This window comes from Microsporum canis, genomic scaffold, assembly GCF_000151145.1.
Source record: "Microsporum canis CBS 113480 supercont1.5 genomic scaffold, whole genome shotgun sequence".
Taxonomy (NCBI): Eukaryota; Fungi; Ascomycota; class Eurotiomycetes; order Onygenales; family Arthrodermataceae; genus Microsporum; species Microsporum canis.
The window spans coordinates 1,272,716-1,290,158 of record NW_003299165.1 but is presented as its reverse complement, the minus strand read 5'-3'; the positions used below and the strand labels follow the sequence as shown (position 1 = coordinate 1,290,158).

The following is a 17,443-nucleotide window of genomic DNA, read 5'->3' as shown; positions in this document are numbered from 1 at the left end:
GGAAGTGATGGGAACAATTCGCAATGCAATTGTACATTTCTGGAATACTACCCTTGCTCTCCTTAGGTTGCTATGTCAATTCATAAGCCCAATATGCCACGCTAGAAATAATGGCAAGATAAGACCACAAACAGATCATACTGGGCTGTCATGTGGAGCGATTGTGTGTTGCACAGAGTATCCTAATGGCCAATTCCTAAGGACAGCTCCGCCCGGAGGTATGGGGAGCGGTGCATGCATATACTAATTCAAGCCATGGAAGCCATCTTAGCCATCAATGACAAACAACTATAGGGCGGGTATCGCTTCCTCGGCAAGTAGGCTCTCAAGAATCAGGTCAATTGACCCGTTGCACACAATAATGACAACTCATAGCAATATAGAGTTTCAACTATGACAAACATCCATATGCTAGATTGGATAGAGAAGTAATGCAACAGACCAAACGGGCGCCGAGAAAGAGATCAGCTGAAGAAGGTGCTGGCTGGTGCCCGTATTTCGTTCTGCAACAATGGCAGGGAATGCCCACAGGTGATAAACTAGGCCTTCCAGCCAGGTAGGTGCCTCTACACTCATATTCATAGCAACCGTTATCAAACAACGCCCGTCTTGGTTGAGCTAAGAAGCTGTAAGGAAACCCCCCTAACTTGTATATTATCTTGGAAGCAAGGTAGTATCGATGGCAGACCATCTTAACCTCGTTGACGGGGCACAAGCTTCCATAAAACGTAGGGGAATATTTCTAGAAACATTCGGTTGCAGAATGCAAGCTTCCTCTCGCCCTAGCAGTATTGTAAGACGCGATAACCTCTTGCTGGATCATACACGTGCTTACATGGTGAGGCTGATAAGCGCCCTTTAAGCTGTGATATATCTTTGTGTGACAAAAGAGTATGTAGGGTAGACAAGGCAGAGAAAGGCACTTATAGCAGCCTCGAGAATGGTATTGACACGGGAATTCAATTATCGTGGAGGGTCGGGAACGGGAGACCGTCGTTGGAGCGACTTCCAATCTCGGGCACTTGAGAACTGTGCTCAATCCTTTCTGGTATCAAAAGGTAACGTGAAAGGTTTCCTTTGAGAAAGGGCTGCATCGGGCGCTGCTTTATGCGGAGCAACATTCTCGTTTTGCCCGGCCCTTGTCAAAGGCGCTTCACTTCTAGAGCTGTAGAATTCTACCCCAGTCATACTAAATGCCCTTCTTCGTCCACTTGCAGTTTCGGAAAAACTTGGAACAACTGGCCTCCGCCTTCCCCTGGCACGTCCCCCGATGACAGGTATTTCGTATGTTGCTGCTCGCCATATGTAGAGAATGACATCGTACGCAATAAAAAACAGAAAGGGGCCCATAATCAGCGTACCGAGAATAACCTAAGAGTCACACATGCTCCGAGACAGTAACGGAGTTAGCCAATTTTCCACATATGATCATACGATAGCTATATCGGGGCAGTGCCCAAAGGAAATGGGGAGATGCATACGAAAAACCGGATCAACCACCCCTCGAATGCGGTAAGCTCCTGCGGGAGGAGAGAGTACCAGGTCATCTTCTCTTGCCCAATCTTGTGTGTTGTTGTAGCTTCGAAAGCACGACAGTCGGATAGCAACGCCAGGATACGTTGTATGAGTACTTTGATGCCGTTGCACAAGGCTGTCTGCCTGTGATTGATGCCGTACCCTTTTTAATCAGGGGAGCCGTTGCAGGTTAGGCACCCTCAAAGACAGAGTCATGGCCTTGAAAGTCCCAGACTGGTCCCACTGCTGTGATCTATGTAGTGTTCATGTTCATACCAACGTCGGGGGGAAGAGAGCTTTAGCTTACTAGAGCGGACTTTCCATGGAGATAAGCCCGCAAGGATAGTCACATCACGTGGAAGCAGCCACAAGCTGGCTATACGAGGAGACGAAGGCGCAGAGTGGCACAGCGCATGTCTTGCTTGCATATGGAATATAGAGCCAGGAGTAACGTCGCGATTCGGGCGTAACAATGGCGAGTACAGTCGAGGAAGGCTGAAGCCAGAGGGAGGGAGTCGAAATGAGAAATCTCAGGCCAAAATTAAGAGAGCAATTCGTCATATATTGTCATTAAAAAGATAGAACATCCCAAATCTCTACAGACCGTGCTTTACAAGAAATATATAGAACCAATCCTGTATGTACTGATGCTGGCAGATTTCAAACACCCCGTTTATAACACCAAAAGAAACAGCCAACCAATAGTATAGCATTTCCCACCCCAAAAACATAGATAGTGCAAGAAGTTGATATAGCAAAATAAGACAACGCGCATTAAAGGATGAAATATCAAATCTATATGTATAGATAGATTAGCAAGACCAAGATTAACGATGGCCTCTATATGGCGTAAAATTGGACGGGCTCTGGTCTCTGATCTCAGATGTATGAGAATGCCATCGGTCTATGGATCCAATGTCACCGTCTTGCCTTAGTGGCGTGGTTTGGGCATGGCTCAATAGTCCCCGTTCACTTTCGTTGGGAGCTGTGTAGAAAGAAGGTTCTTCAGAGTCATTAGGTTGAAAAGCAGGGTGATCAGAAAGCTGCGGGAACCGGCCATGTGGTCCTTGGAAAGTTGCGCTACGCCCTTGTTGGCTGTAGGTGGATGGAGTAGGTGACGATGCCCGAGAAGAACTGGGTGAGTCGCCCGTACCTATTAGGAAGCTCTTAGGAGTATGAGATCTTTCGGTAAACACATCGTCCGGTCGCCCGTAGATACCACCACCAAACTCGTCTCGGAAGTCCGGTCGATCCTTGAAGTAAGAGAAGTCAAGCTGGTTTTCAGCAACGACTTCGAACGGTGCATTGCGGTTGTTGTCTGATTTTCCGGGCCGAGTGGACGACATTCTATGCATGGCAATATCGGAATACTCCCCAGTCTCAGCACCCATGCCTTGGCGGGACTGGAAGAACTTTTCCAGAGCCCCTACTGCCTTTGCGTGGACCATTGGTGTAGTAAGAGGTTTGTAGAGGGCAGGATGACCGAAACGGGAGCTCAAGCGCTCTACCATTTTCTTAGAGGACTTGCTATTAGCTGTTGCCTCTGGATCAGTGACCAACGCGCGGTTATAGTACTGCATCTGGTTGTCAAAAGTAACTCGACAGTACCACTTGAACCCTAGCATGATGAGAGGAAGGGGAACTAAGGAATAGACCATGGTCCAGGATCCCCGCGCTGTTACAATCAACCCTGTGACAAAATTCGAGAGGATGACAGCAAAGACCACGCGATTGTAAATAAGTCGCCAGTACCGACCTCCAGACTCAGTTTTGGTCACAAAAATGTATAGAAGGAGATACTTTTTCAGCCACGTATCGACACCAAAGTATAACGCTGTCACTGGCAGGACGATGGGCTGTAAGGTCGAAAAGCAAAGCGCAGTAGTGACGTAAAATAAAAAGTAATTGTAATAACTGGCGTAGTCGAACGGAGGGGGAGCGGTCCATTCGATTGACTTGCGAGGCGTTGGGCTTAAGAATTTTCTCGCAAAGAAAATCCAAACCATGTTGATCATCTGGATGAGATCAATGGCAGCACCCAGGTTCCTTTGCAGCAGCCAATTGACCCAAAAGGGTGCAACGCGGATAAGAGCAACGACAAAATTCTGAAAGGTTCCTCCAGCCTGAAGCGCCTTCCATGCATCTTGGCCTTCGTTCTTTGCTTTGATGATTACAGCCCCCACTTGCCAAACACTGGAGAATAGGGAGAAAACCACTAGGTTGTTGAAGACAAAAAAGGCGTAGAGGCTGTGAATAACTTGCCTCTCACGAGCTGTCTTGGTTTTCTTGCCGGACTGAGTTGCAAGTCTCCGGAATATGATCGGAAGGACAATGTACACCAATGACAATATAGCCGGTGAGGCTATACCTTGGACAGCGGCCCAAGTTTTGGGGTTTCCGTTAAGTGACGTTTGGAATGCAGGCCATACTCTCCCGAGATTAGACAAGTTGGTTAAGAAGATAGCGATCATAGCGTTTGGCACGATCCAAATAACTGTTAGAATAGTCGACCAAACTGCATTCATGAACCGTTTCCACTTCAGGTTGCTTTTTGACAGGGCGAGGTTGTCCCAGATAATGTCGTTGGGCCTTGGCGCTTGTCTGATAGTAGTGCCATGTGGATGTTTGTTCCGAGCGGCAAAGGCCACGGCATGGGCGTCCTCGATGGCATCCCAACTGGCAAAACCGTAGGGCATGGCGTTTCGTTTATCGATAGATTCCCGGACGTGCCTGATTTCCATCTCCAATTGTCGAACTCTGTCGGTATAATAGTCAATCGCGTCTACCTGTTCAGAGGAGGATCTCCCACTCTGATCCTTTTTCGCGGGCTTGCAGGTTGGGCGGTTTAGAGGAAGATGGTCGGGATCTTTGAAGTATTTTGCCAGAACCTCTTCAAGCTTCCTAACAACAGTATCATGCTCCTTGATCAGTCCCGGCAACTCTCTCATGTTTCGACCAATGGCTGCTCTGGGTATGCTAGCTGTAGGGTTGACCTCATCAGTCAGGCGCAGTAAGCCCTCATCCGTCCTATAAGACGGTGGGATGTGTGTGACCATCACAGTCCTCGCGTGCAAGCTCTTTTGGTATTCCGGGCTCTGGAAGTATCGTTTCCTGAGCCTGTGGATGGCACGATAGTTGTGCCAAAGGAAGTACATAACTATGAAATTAAACGCCCATGCACAAGCAATGTTTGACCAGAGCGGTTCGCCCCAGACCAATTCCGGAGTCATAAAATCAAAGAGCGACTTCGTACCATTCGCTATTTTCCGGTTGCTATAATGGACGTTCACTGGGATCATTATGAGACATCCTATTATGCTCATAACAAGGAACATGTTCCTGCACATTCGTGTGAACCGAAGAAAGATAGTCGCATCCATGCCCATTCTGTCCACGAGCTCATCTTCCTTGAGCTTGATTATGGGTGTTATCCAAGCGAAAATTCCTTTCCCCAGCGGAGGGGGCGCATGAGACTTGTCTGCATGTTTTAACTTGGGAGCATATACCACGGAGTTTCGAGGGCGAACCAGAGAGAAAAGGAGAGCCAGGCCGGCTGTGACACCAACAGACGTTCCCAGTGAGACCCAAAAAGCGTTATAATTCAGCTAGTTCATTGTAATACACCCGTCAGCTATTTGTATCAGCAACCAAGGGTCTGAGGGAGCGTAGGCAACCAACTTCAGAACTAAATGGATTTGAAAGGAGTTTCAAAAACTCTTCGGCACCAGAAGGAGGTGCATCACGCGGTGCGATTCCCCTAACCATCTTGAGAATATATGGATGAAATCCGCTGGTTATTCGGTTCAAATCGCGGATCTATGCGGAACGTAAGACGGCGGGAATAGACATGAGATAGATTTGGTCCAACGTCCGCAGGCCAGGCGAAGCTGCAGTTGTCCAAAAGAGTGTGAGAACCGATGCCCCTAGACCAGCCAGGTCATTGTTCAAAGCGTCGAATGCAAGCAAACGTCCCGAGAGGCAGCTGTATCTTGAGTCGAGGTGGTGGTTCAATGAGACTCCTAGCTGATCTTGCAGTTCGAAAGCGAAGAAAGCTGAAAGAAAAAGAAGATAAGGTAGATGAAACGAGGGGACAAGCAATACAGGCGATGCACCAGGTCTAGACGCCAGCTATTGGCGGGTAGACAGCTGTTCAAAAAAAAAAAAAAGACTGAAAAAAAAAAGCAAAGAAAGACACAGATCTGCTCGTTGATGCTATGGTGATTCTTGATGGATGAGACGTCGTTTTCCTTTTTTTCGGTAGTCGTACATACGGCGAACCCCGTGACCTTTCTTTCCCTCACCTTTTTCCCTTTTTTTTCTCCTTCAGCTAGATGTTTTATATCTTTCCAAAAGACACAGAAGAGTGAAGCGAGAGACACTTTTCTCGTGGCGTCTGTAGAAACAAGGAAGACGCTGGGAGAAACGGGATTGCAAAGGGCGAGGTGGAGAGCAGCCCTACATGTACGTACCCCCAAGCCCACACCCAAGCAAGCCAGACGCTGTTCGTTCTGGCCCTTCGCTGGCCGTTGACTCCACTGGCCTAGGGTCGGGCCTAGTGAAAGGACTATTAGTATTTTTTTCTTGCTCCAGTAGGGAAATGCTGGATGCTGGTTGATGGTTGCTGAATTGTGTTGGCTGTTCCACCAGTGTCCCTGGTTGACTTGAAGCAAAACTTCCCCCTGAGCCTAACATCCTTTCTGACCAGTAAATGTGCATAGTTATACTGATTTTTCAGGGCAGCCAGCAAATCGACCTGCAGGCAATGCAAGGAGGGAGTGTCGCTTGGTCCACCTTGCTGCCCCATCGCATCGCTACAACCGAACATAAACCCTTCCCGTCGACTCCATATACTCCAGACAAAGTAAGCGCTCCGATAGCTTCTCTCCGTTTTAACGCCCGCACCTGTTATTTAGCATCGTCGTATTTGATGCCTGGAACTGCCTCCGAAAGGCACAGGTGGCACTGTTCCTGCAGAGGACGGAGTCATGTACTCCGTACTCTTTGCTGACAGCGAAGGGCTGGTCTAAGCATGATTATGATTAAGGCTGTTTTCAAGGGATTAAAGGGCGTCTATATGGCATCTCTAGCTTCGATGCCATTGCGATAAACGCTTGTTGTTCTTTCATGTTTATCCCCACCCGCCCCTTGGCTGCAAAAACATTCCCCTGGCTGCGGTTGTGAGCCATCTTTCTTTTTCTGTGGTTATACATATCAACTTTGAGCCTTTTAGTATTGAAAGAATTTGATCCTTGAAGTTAATCTGAAAACCAAAATAACCCAATTAATTCCGCAGAATAACATATACACCGCAGTTTACGGAGTACAGGATTAATGGGATTTCCACGGGGCACTCCGGATGATGTATATAAGATCGCCTACTATGTCAGACTTAAATAATAATGGGGTATTTATTTATAGAACCCTGTCTCAGATTGCAAGCCAACCACCCCAGCGAGTAATAATAATCTTTGTCGGGCAAACCTCTTTCGCAAATTCATGCATAATCAGTGTACTCTGTACAGAGCATGTGTACGGAGTAAATAGAGGTGTCACCAAATTCACTGACACAGGTGGTGGCCTTTGGACGCAATTTATGTAGCCTTCCGAGTGAGGTTTTTAATAGATAGCAGTTTTATCACCACATGAGAATTAGGATATAACCGACTAACAGGGGTCTTTTTATAGTTATCAATAGTACCGCGTTTCTGAAGAGGGATATAGATTGGTTAAGATAGATCTTAGAGAATATGAGGTCTTCCCTTATATTTGTCCTAGGGCTATTGAAATTTATGATATTTGCCGTATTTACTTCACCAGCTCAGTCATTATCACATGACTGGATTATTTAGTTACGGTTAGTCAGCGAGAACCACATTTCCCTAATGACGTCATCGACCTTCAAACAATTTTTTTCGTTTTTATAAGCCATTCGTTTTTCCTTCTCAACTAACTATCCAACCCGTTTACTGCAAACTAGAACGATGTCTACCACTACCTCTCTTTCACCCTCGAAGGCTACTACCAGCGCTAAGATTACAATGTCTACCACTACCTCTCTTTCGCCCTCGAAGGCTACTACCAGCGCTAAGATTACAATGTCCTCCCGGCCAACAAAACTTCCTGTAAATTCTAATGTATCCCCAAAACCTCATCCAAAGAGAGACGCCAAGTTTCTAGCACAACTCGATTTTGACTCTATACAAGCTCATTTTGATGATATGAGCAAGGAGGAACACGATGCACTTGATAAAGAGCTCGGCCATAAGAGTAGGCTACTTTTTTAACTTCTCTTTCTATAGACAGTTTAACTAACCTATTTTATAAGATTTTAGAGGCCCTTCAATTCCATACGATGATGGCAGCGATATTGCCTATGAGGAAGAACTGATGCTGTCAGCCCAGGATATGAATACCCATTAAGGAAAAGAAGTGACGGGGTTACTATGTGCTTCCCGCTTTGCTTACTTTACAATGTCCTTTCCTTCTCCTGCTAGTTATGCAATGTTGTGTTTTCACCCTCTAGCTTCCTTTGCCGTACTAGTTCGTGTTGTGTATCGACTACTTTGTTTATTTCTTTCTTTTACAATACTACAAGTTCCCCCCTCTAATCTCATATTTCTTTCTTTTGCAATACTACAAGTTCCCCCCTCTAATCTCAGCTACCATAACTGTAACATCACCGCTATTTACCACGTCGACTTGTTTTCCCCTAACGCGTCTCGACTGCTATATACCCGGCCAACACTCTACCATACAACCTTTTTCTCCACCTGTAAGCATTCTCTTTTTATTCCTTCCTTCACATCCTCTGTCAACTTATTATAGCCTATTAATACTAGCGCTACATGATCTAGGCTCGTCTATTGTGCCACGAAATCGTCTACTATGAACGCAAAGGCAGTATACGCAAAGGCATGGCAGGAGTCAGCCTATACATCCTTTTTCATGCTTCAATTCTTAATAGAAATCTCCAATAGATCCTGGGATGATTTCGTTGCATCCGGGACTTGGGATAAATCTATACTAGATCACGCGCTGGATAATATCGATCCCGTCAGACTTGTCCCATTATGGGAAAGCGGCGATGGATTGTGCACGTCGTTCACAATTTTTGTTTGTGAGTGTATAGAGGGCGCGGACTTTATTTTTCAGAATAGTTCAGATGGGGGCCATCGCGCCGCAGTAAGTCCTAGTGGTCTTGTTGTGGACTCGTCAGCAAGGACTCTTCTTTCCGGAGATCAAGGTGAAGAAATGAAAGGGTTTAAAGGAACTTGGAAATTTGTAAAAGTTCCACATCTCACCCTCAGCTTCAGAGTAAGTGTAATCCATTAATCTGTCAATATTTCTAGTAAAATATATGCTAATATGGCTTAGTCAATTCGCGATGCTACCTTTAAAGATTTTACTCCGCTACAAAACAAAACAGAGGCTATTAAAAAATGCCTACGTCAACTACATGGAACCAAAAAATTTATATGTCTATTTCGGTATGTATTTTCTTCTAAGTATTATAAAATCTATCTAATTATACGTATGCATAGGACAATCGAATCTGGGACTTTACGATTTAATGGCAAGATCGAATGGGACGTTGTTGCCCGTAAAATTACCTGGAGCAGTCGAGGAGTGGACGGCTTTGAGGAATCATGTGCAATCTTTAATGGAGATGGTAATTTTATGTCCCAGTTAGACTGTCTTCGGTCCATACGCAGATTCGGTATGGCAGAAGGCAGGTCAGAGCAGTATTCTCGCGTAAGAATAGTGCTTAACAGGATATGGAAAGCTTCAGTCGACGTCTTCGGCTTTCCTCAGTTCTATGAAAAGTGAAGTCTGTTTGAAGAGAGAGTCAATTTTATTAAAGCTGCAGGCTCATGTTTCTATTTTAACATTAATCAATCTTTTAGCCTAATCCACCTACCCCTTATTATTATTATTCTTCTTCATTATACTCATATGCAGTCAAAGACTATGAGGAGTTCACTACGTAAACCACCTACCCCTTAGCCTCTCCTCTTCTCCCATACTATAACCGCCTTTCCCATATTCTATAAGGCATAGGAGGCCGTAGGAGAAAACAGACAACCTATAGCTTAGTTATAGTATAAAATTGAAAAGGCCATATCCGCCCTTGGCAATTCCAAGCTTTCTTTCTCTGCTTCCTAAAATTACTGGTATATCTAAATGCAGATTCACATTATATATTCTTCTTTTTAAAGATTAAACTTGAAATTAATTCGTACTACATACTAGTAGAAGGCGCCTTACCCAATTTCGACACGCTATAGTTACCGGATCGGGGAATTTGGTGAGGTCACGAGTACGGAGTATGTTTGTGAAAAAATTATTCAGCATGATGCTTGAAATATCTTATAAAAAAAAGCTGGGGTAAACTAGTTTAAAGTATGTACTTGATAGAAGACTTTTGGCACATTCCACCATTTTATTTCTGGTTAGTGGTGTTGAAGTCGTCGAATGCAATATGAAGACGCTTGGACATGGCCTTTTCACCCTCACGTACCCAGACACGGGGGTCGAAGTACTTCTTGTTGGGCTTATCTTCACCGTCTGGGTTGCCAACAGCGCTCATCAGGTAGTCCTTCTTGGTCAGGACGTAGTCACGGACACCGCTGAGGTAGGCATACTGCAGGTCGGTGTCCAAGTTGACCTTGACGACACCGTAGCTGATGGCTTCCTTGTACTCCTCCTTGGTAGATCCAGAGCCACCGTGGAAGACAAGGAAGACGGGCTTGTCCTTGGAAGAGCCAGTCTTCTCCTTGACGTGTGCCTGGTGCTTGGAGAGAAGCTCGGGGTGAAGTCTGACGTTGCCGGGCTTGTAGACACCGTGAACGTTTCCGAAACCAGCCGCAATGGAGAAGTAAGGGCTGATGGGGGCCAGGGTGTTGTAGATGTTGAGGATGTCCTCTGGCTGAGTGTAGAGGGAGTTGTTGTCAACATCCTCGTTGTTGACACCGTCCTCCTCACCACCGGTGATACCAATTTCCTGTCCGGCTGTTAGAAGATTTCTGGTTTTTTGAGGTGAATGCATAGGAGATACATACCATCTCAAGCCATTGCTTCATTGGGGCAGCACGCTTGAGATACTTGGCGGTGGTGTCGATGTTCCATTGGACTTCCTCCTCGGAGAGATCGATCATGTGGCTGGAGAAGAGTGGCTCGCCGTGCTGCTTGAAGTACTTCTCATCCTCGTCCATCATGCCGTCGAGCCATGGGAGGAGCTTCTTAGCACAGTGGTCGGTGTGGAGGACAACTGGGATTCCGTAGCTAGGAGCAATTGAACGAATGTAATGAGCTCCAGCGATGGCACCGGCAATAGAGGCCTCTTGGCTACCGTTGGCAACGCCCTGGACATCCAAACGTCAGAAACACCATGCAGTCAAGTACCTGGTCTCCGTGTACAGCTCACCTTTCCAGCAAAGTAGGCAGCACCACCCTGAGACATCTGGAGAATGAGAGGGGAGTTCTTGTCACGGGCAGCTTCGAGAGCAGCCACAACAGTGGATGAGGAGGTCACATTCTAGACGACAGAGTACAATCGTCAGCCATATCCCTTCTACAAAACAGTTCTCCTGTAGCCAACGATGGACTTACGACGGCAGGAATGGCAAAGGTGTGCTGCTGAGCGTACTCGAAGAGCTTGAGGCAGTCATCGCCAACGATGACGCCGGACTTGCGGGAGAGAACTTCCTGGACACCCATTTTTTCTCTTCTTTTTTCTGTCTAGAATGACTGGTTAGACAACCCCAACGGTCAATCAGGATGGTATTTATAACGAAATAAATCCCAAAGTGAATATTTTCTTCCTCTCTGTCGAGGCAGAGAAGAGAGTGAGGGAAATAAAACCCCGCCACGGCAAATGCGCTACATATTCCAACTATGGCGGGGCAGAGCAGAAAGAGAAGCACGGCGCGGGCAAAGACATCACAACGTACCTGGAGAGCTTTTGGTGGTAGAGTCAAGATGCGAAGCGAGAGCAGAGACTTGGTGACGGCGAACTGGATATAAAACAAGTGAAAGAGGGAGAGAAATCGTTGGTTTTGTATCTCCTTGTTTTTGGTTTCGTCATATATATTCTTTTTTATCCTTCGCCCAACAAAAAAATATGCCGACGTTTTTCGTTCTTCCACGCCCGCAATTCCGATATTCCCCGCGTCCTCCTTTTTGCTCCTTTTCACTCCTTTTGCGTCGTTGCTTCGTTGCTCTGATATATAACTTGTTCGTTTCTGAGATCTATGTGCTATACTCTATCATTATCAACTCCTAACACGGCGAGTCGGTAGTATACATAGTACGGCATCATACATAGTAAGGACTGGCCACCTCCCTCAAGCCGGACGCTGACTCTCCGACTCCCCAAACACCCAAGCTCTTCGATCCCTTTCGCCGCTCCTTGTCCTCTCCACCGTTCCCGCGTCTGCGTGGGTGACGGATATTATATGAACATACCGAAGATAAGCGGCGTGCATCTCGACGTGTGGAGAGAAGTCTCATCAGGTGTTTGGACAGGCTTTGATCTGATTTCGTCTGTCAGAAGAAAGTTGATTATCCCGTCTCTCGATAGACGGACGGTCCCTACGGCATACCCCACAGATCCATCAGTGGCAGGCCGTTTGAGCTGGGAGAGACCTTCGGTCATTGATGTTGCGCGTGAATAAGGCATTTTGCCCTATAGCGGCAATTAAAAAAACATCGTTTCACCTACAATGATGTCAGAAATAGAAAGCCAAGTTAGGAAGTGTTATTGTTAAAGAATGGCCATAGTTATACAAAACTATTGCGGGTATAGCGTATGTACGGCTTGTGGCTGTCTATTCACAACTGGCAAAGATAGAGGGTACCCCATCAGAACACTTCAAGTTCGATGAACCTCTCTACCTCCAACGAGATTTCCTTAAAAGCTCATACAAACTATCAGCTACCGAATATCTCAAATGATCAGGAGATATGAACTATACCAACCATATGCGCTTTGGTGATGTGTTATGGGAACGTAGCAGTGTGGCCCATCTTGCCACCATTGACCAACCGCAGGAGATATCATGTATATACCCCTTACGGCTCGGTGATGTGAAATCATTCAAGGATTTCTTCGCTTTCCTAACATTCATCCACATGTGTAAATCGTAACGGTATTGTTATCAATATAAAGCTATCGTGATGACTAATATCAACTGACCAATAATGTGACTCCGTTTTCCCGGGCCGAAGTTGACACCACCCGAAATCCGACGACGTCCGAGAATATATAAAAAAAGGCCTCCAACCTGATATTTGATATTCGGGACTTTGTTTTACAAGTAAGCCATTTAATCCGGCTCCCTAATACCATAATTAAGTTTTGGATCTGATTCATATATTTAAATTCTCTATATACCCTTATCACACCGTGATGGAAGACGACCAGGAACCGACAGACAATAGCCCAAATAAGACTTCCAACAGAGGTTATATATATGATTACAAGCCATCTCTCACCAGTTGATGTGGCCTGCCTAGCACTATGTAATCATAGGAACCTATCTATCCTTAGCCGTGGCGTGTGGGATACATTAGATACTCTTCCCAGGGACCGGGAACGCTTTTTAAAGCGGCTCCAACGCGATCTTCCGTCGTAATTTTTCTGCTATATCTGCTCTGTTCTCCATTTTAGGGACTATGTCAACCCTTCTGGGCCGGCATACAGAACCAACAGGACATTCCGTCTACATCGAGGAGCGGCCCCGACTATCCGCGAGGCCAATGTGCATCCAAGATACGAAACTCAGTACTGCTTTAAATTATTCCATCTGCAGCTCGCCATGCTGCAATATTATTATGGGCCAGCACATGGTATATCGGCGGATTCCCTTCTCTTCACTGAAGCCCATTTTGATCAGGAAACATCTACTACCACTCCAGTGTCTATGGAGGCTCGAACTTGCGATGGCCCGTGTCTGTGTCTGCAGATCCAAAACTGGGCGCTGGTAGGAGCTCGAAGTATAGACAGACTCATTTTGAAGACCAGATTTATATCTGTCTGTGATCACGTTAACATGGATGGCGGGAAAGCAATTCCACCAACGTTGGTAAGGTCAGCCTTTTAACACATCTAGACTGCATGGGGTTCCCGATGAGCCGGATATTTTCACCTGCCGGGCTTGTCATACTGACTACCGGGTGGAGATAAGGGTTTCTGAAAAAAACAGGCTTGCTCTGGTCATAACGAAGTGGCTTAATCTTGGGAATGGCCTTGACCCTGAGGATATCCGGTGGAAAAGGCACAGTGCAGGTTTCCAGAGATGTGCATGCTGTAAAAGCATCTGGAAAGACTGCATTCTTGTTTGAGCGCGCTGAAGGTCCGTCGCTAGATTCTATTACCCAAGAGAACGAGTCACATTTGCTGAATGACCGTTATAAGGAATCGATGGACAGGTGGTATCGAGATTTTTGGATTCTGCAAGGTGGGAAGCGTCTTTATCCATATCCTTTGGTTATTAAAACAGTTGATCTAATCATCTGGGCCTCGTACATATGGCGATTGTGGGTTAGTGCCATTATTATTGCCCCGATGGCCTATAGTTACATCTCTCTTTAGGTACTTAATAGGATCCAACATATCTTACTCCAATTCCACAGTATAAAGGAGCCTATCCTGCCTACTATGTAGGCTTGATATCCGTATATATTCGTCTCATTGCTGCATGGAGGAATATCACGCTGCAGTGTTGGCTTTGCTGTTCCGCCGGCTAGCCTTTTTCCTTTTTGGAAGAGACGGAGCGAGTCCGATATAAACAACCTCCTCTCTTTTCCTTCGCACTTCTACGCAGGGCTGATGGCTAGTAGGCGAAGCTAAGATGAGCTCTTTCAATTGCTTGTTGGAACCAAGATATCGTTTAACACCAGCCTCAATATTATAGCACCGTAATGCAGAAGAGTACAATGCGATTCTGTCTATGATTGTCTTGTATCTAATCGGTGTTCACCTATCTAGTTATATACAAGTCGACACTCCATTCACGCGGTATATATAGGTTTCTTCCGATGTTTGATGCTTATATCAAATGCTAACAGGCGCTCAACATGAAGAGACCGTAAACAGTGGGGCGAAACGCCATATAAAAATGAGGAGCCAAACAATAAGGTATCATGAATCGTCGCTAGGGCGCTCTAATTCGTAAAATAGCAAGTAGACCTCTTTCTGCATGTTCAGGACGTCGCTGGTCTTACACTCTCTGATTCTCTCGTCGCTAATACGCCACCAGCGTTCACTGGGTTTTTTCTTCCACCGGAATCTGGAAGACGATGACGGTGGCGCGTCTGGTGTGGGAGTTGCTGGTTTGCTTCGCTTGACAGTTGGATCGCGGCGTGGAGAGAGAAGGTCGCCGGGTAAAGCTGCGTCAATATGTCGTCTTATGGAGGATGAGGAAGTAGAAGGAGCTCTGTCTGGGGTGTTGGGTTGAGCCCCAGATGTGGACTGTAAATGTGATGGTTTGGACGATAGCTGAGATGCTTGACCTGAGGCAGGCCGGGAGGGGATCGAAGGGGTTGTGTCTGTTGCGGTGCCTCCGGCGACCGGGAAGGAGACTGTTGATGCGGTGGTGGACGGAGATTGGGATACGGGTGATATGTTTAGAGGAGTCATGTCGCCTGTGTTTTGCTTTGACGGGGAGGAATTTATCCGTGGGCTAGGGAAGGTAGAGGGATTCTGGCTCTGGGCGCGGCTCTGGGCGTATGAACGGAAAACATCCGGTGTTGAAAAGGGTGCGTAGACGTGATTCCGTCTGAAGGACTCGTAGTGGCCGCTGTTATGGCTCCCCTTATGGCAGACGATAGCAAGAAGCTTGTACCATTTCTTCTCCAGGAAGCCCCCCAGCGCCAGGCGTTCTGGGAACGAGACCTTTGCTGCGTTCTTGGTAGAGAAAGCATGATCGAATATTGACCTGGAGAGGTGAATAGCAATCACCTTTGGGAACACCGTGATTCGCATATATTTTGCTATCCTGCGACGAGGGACCTCTGACGGGTTGGGCATAGTGACGCCTTCAGGGATTATTTCGGGGTCATTCTCGATAGCTTGCTTGAGAAGTGCTATTTCGTTATCCAGAGACTCTCCCGTGTTCTCTGACGAGGCGCGAGACCGTGCCTTGCATTTCTGCTCAAGGGTATAGACGAGCTGGCATCTTTCACAGCGGAAGTCATCGATATATTCTGTTTTCAACAGCCCGTCGAAACAGGAGCTCAAGGTTGCCGAGCTCTTCTGGGGCACCTGTAAGGTGAGGTTGACAAAGGATGTCTGCTTTGGTTTATATTTGTACTTGCAGTGCTCGCACTCGATCTGGGATTCGAGCATTCCTTCGAGCGGGAAGCCAGCCTCTGATTCGGCTTCAACCACCGGCTTGGAACTGCCATCCTGCATGCTCAGCTCTATCATCGGGGTAGTGTTCGCATCTTCACCGTCTACGGCCTCTCGAGGCAATTCTGCATCTTCATCGGCCATGGGCACAGGAGCGGCAATGTGCTTCATCGCTCGCTTCCTCGCCCTCACTCCGGCATGATACTCATCACACAGACGCTCAACAACGACCTGTAAAAACTCCTGCGCATCCTGCTGGTTCCTGCTTATCCTTGTATGAAACGCAAGTTCTAGAGCGTGCACGAATCCCCTAGCAGATATTGTTTTCTTGTATATCGGCCGCTCATTCAGTCCATCGAGCATGTCCTTCAACGCCCTCGTCACCGGCGCAAGCTGCAACTTCTTCACCTTCTCCGCAACCTCGCCGGATCTCAGCTCCTCCACCGGTGGCAATGCATCATATATTTCAGCGCCTTCTAGGTCTCGCTTGTGTAGTTCGCGGATAAGGTATACTCGCAGCTCGCCTAGGCCAGCTAGGGCCTGTAGAACAGAATTGATAAAGCAGTCATTGGCCGGGTTGGACAGGCCAACGATGCCCTTCTTGCGCCCACTAATGTTGGAATCTTCGCCGTCAATGGTGAAATTAGGCCCGAAAACGTAGAAGAGGGTGATGGCAGCTAAGGAAGCACCTGCAGCGTAGGCTGCTATCGTGGTTGGTTTCTCGGGCATAAAGTGCTTGTTGGATACTCGGACAGGAAGAGAGTGAGAGCGACGGAGAGAGACGGCCGCCTTTAATCCATTATTCGATCGATCGAGACGGAAGAATCCACCGTTTGAACCCTCGAGCTTTGCTTTTCGTCTTCGTTTGTTCGATTTTCTCTTGTCTTCCTTTCCCCGGTGCCTGGCCGACTTGGAGTTTTTTTTCGGTCGGTTTATTTAGTTTTTACGGCTTGTTGCTCGGTTGCTCGGATTCTGGCGGAGACCAGGGGTTCCATACGATAGACGCTAGAGAGGAGAGATCAAGATCAAGATCAACGGGTGTGTCGCAGGTGAAGTTGGGGAGAAGGAAGAAGCCCATGATCGCCCCGGTAGATTCGAGCTTTGGTAGGCAAACTGGAGGGCTCCGTCACTTCTGTTGTCGACTCTGCCTTAACTAAACAAACAAACAGTTAACTGATTACTCGGTTATCAATCTAGTCAGTGGTTTACCAACCGCTCGAGACTAGTAGAAGTCGCGGTCGCAGGTTGTTTTTCTTGTCTGGAGTCCAACGGAGTCGATAGTATAGAGTAGGACCATCTCGCCGTCAACATCGTAGTATAATTTATCATTCCGAGTATTTTCAGGCGGGTGTTAATATGAGCAGGAAGAGAAGACGAAGCGCGTCCTTGTGGACGTCTGCGTCAAGGTTCATCTACGTGTATATATGGACAGTGAGCGTTGGTCTTTTTGCGCCGGCTGAGGTGTTGTTATAGTCTTGTTGTAGGCCTCCTTGACGAGGCTTCGTACATTTCCTTCTCTCTCTTCCCTTTTCTTTTTTTTTGGACGAGTAAATGATCATTTAACTAAACTCGTTTATT

The 17,443-nt window shown here is 46.8% G+C and overlaps 8 protein-coding genes across 8 annotated transcripts; 3 read left to right on the top strand and 5 right to left on the bottom strand.

Moving 5' to 3' along the window:
* Positions 1-1,035: 1,035 nt before the first annotated feature.
* On the bottom strand, positions 1,036-1,350 carry MCYG_05571 (conserved hypothetical protein; the record flags this gene model as incomplete). The annotated part of the gene is made up of 1 exon (XM_002845656.1): positions 1,036-1,350. The coding sequence occupies one exon, from the start codon at positions 1,348-1,350 to the stop codon at positions 1,036-1,038; it is 315 nt and encodes a 104-aa protein (XP_002845702.1).
* A 992-nt stretch (positions 1,351-2,342) lies between these two features.
* On the bottom strand, positions 2,343-5,280 carry MCYG_05570 (DUF221 family protein; the record flags this gene model as incomplete). The annotated part of the gene is made up of 2 exons (XM_002845655.1): positions 2,343-5,120; positions 5,194-5,280. The coding sequence occupies 2 exons, from the start codon at positions 5,278-5,280 to the stop codon at positions 2,343-2,345; spliced, it is 2,865 nt and encodes a 954-aa protein (XP_002845701.1).
* A 447-nt stretch (positions 5,281-5,727) lies between these two features.
* On the bottom strand, positions 5,728-6,546 carry MCYG_05569 (uncharacterized protein; the record flags this gene model as incomplete). Its single annotated transcript, XM_002845654.1, has 4 exons — positions 5,728-5,824; positions 5,985-6,055; positions 6,206-6,417; positions 6,507-6,546. 4 exons carry the CDS (start codon positions 6,544-6,546, stop codon positions 5,728-5,730), a joined length of 420 nt encoding a protein of 139 aa, XP_002845700.1.
* Positions 6,547-7,496: 950 nt separating this feature from the next.
* Positions 7,497-7,935, top strand: MCYG_05568 (uncharacterized protein; the record flags this gene model as incomplete). The annotated part of the gene is made up of 2 exons (XM_002845653.1): positions 7,497-7,782; positions 7,841-7,935. The coding sequence occupies 2 exons, from the start codon at positions 7,497-7,499 to the stop codon at positions 7,933-7,935; spliced, it is 381 nt and encodes a 126-aa protein (XP_002845699.1).
* A 465-nt stretch (positions 7,936-8,400) lies between these two features.
* On the top strand, positions 8,401-9,342 carry MCYG_05567 (uncharacterized protein; the record flags this gene model as incomplete). Its single annotated transcript, XM_002845652.1, has 3 exons — positions 8,401-8,829; positions 8,890-9,002; positions 9,057-9,342. The coding sequence occupies 3 exons, from the start codon at positions 8,401-8,403 to the stop codon at positions 9,340-9,342; spliced, it is 828 nt and encodes a 275-aa protein (XP_002845698.1).
* Positions 9,343-9,954: 612 nt separating this feature from the next.
* MCYG_05566 (fructose-bisphosphate aldolase) lies at positions 9,955-11,251 on the bottom strand (the record flags this gene model as incomplete). The annotated part of the gene is made up of 4 exons (XM_002845651.1): positions 9,955-10,516; positions 10,575-10,877; positions 10,940-11,050; positions 11,125-11,251. 4 exons carry the CDS (start codon positions 11,230-11,232, stop codon positions 9,956-9,958), a joined length of 1,083 nt encoding a protein of 360 aa, XP_002845697.1.
* Positions 11,252-12,986: 1,735 nt separating this feature from the next.
* MCYG_05565 (F-box domain-containing protein) lies at positions 12,987-14,365 on the top strand (the record flags this gene model as incomplete). The annotated part of the gene is made up of 6 exons (XM_002845650.1): positions 12,987-13,144; positions 13,184-13,598; positions 13,696-13,843; positions 13,869-14,083; positions 14,119-14,261; positions 14,290-14,365. 6 exons carry the CDS (start codon positions 12,987-12,989, stop codon positions 14,363-14,365), a joined length of 1,155 nt encoding a protein of 384 aa, XP_002845696.1.
* A 284-nt stretch (positions 14,366-14,649) lies between these two features.
* On the bottom strand, positions 14,650-16,603 carry MCYG_05564 (conserved hypothetical protein; the record flags this gene model as incomplete). The annotated part of the gene is made up of 1 exon (XM_002845649.1): positions 14,650-16,603. One exon carries the CDS (start codon positions 16,592-16,594, stop codon positions 14,657-14,659), a length of 1,938 nt encoding a protein of 645 aa, XP_002845695.1.
* Positions 16,604-17,443: the final 840 nt, after the last annotated feature.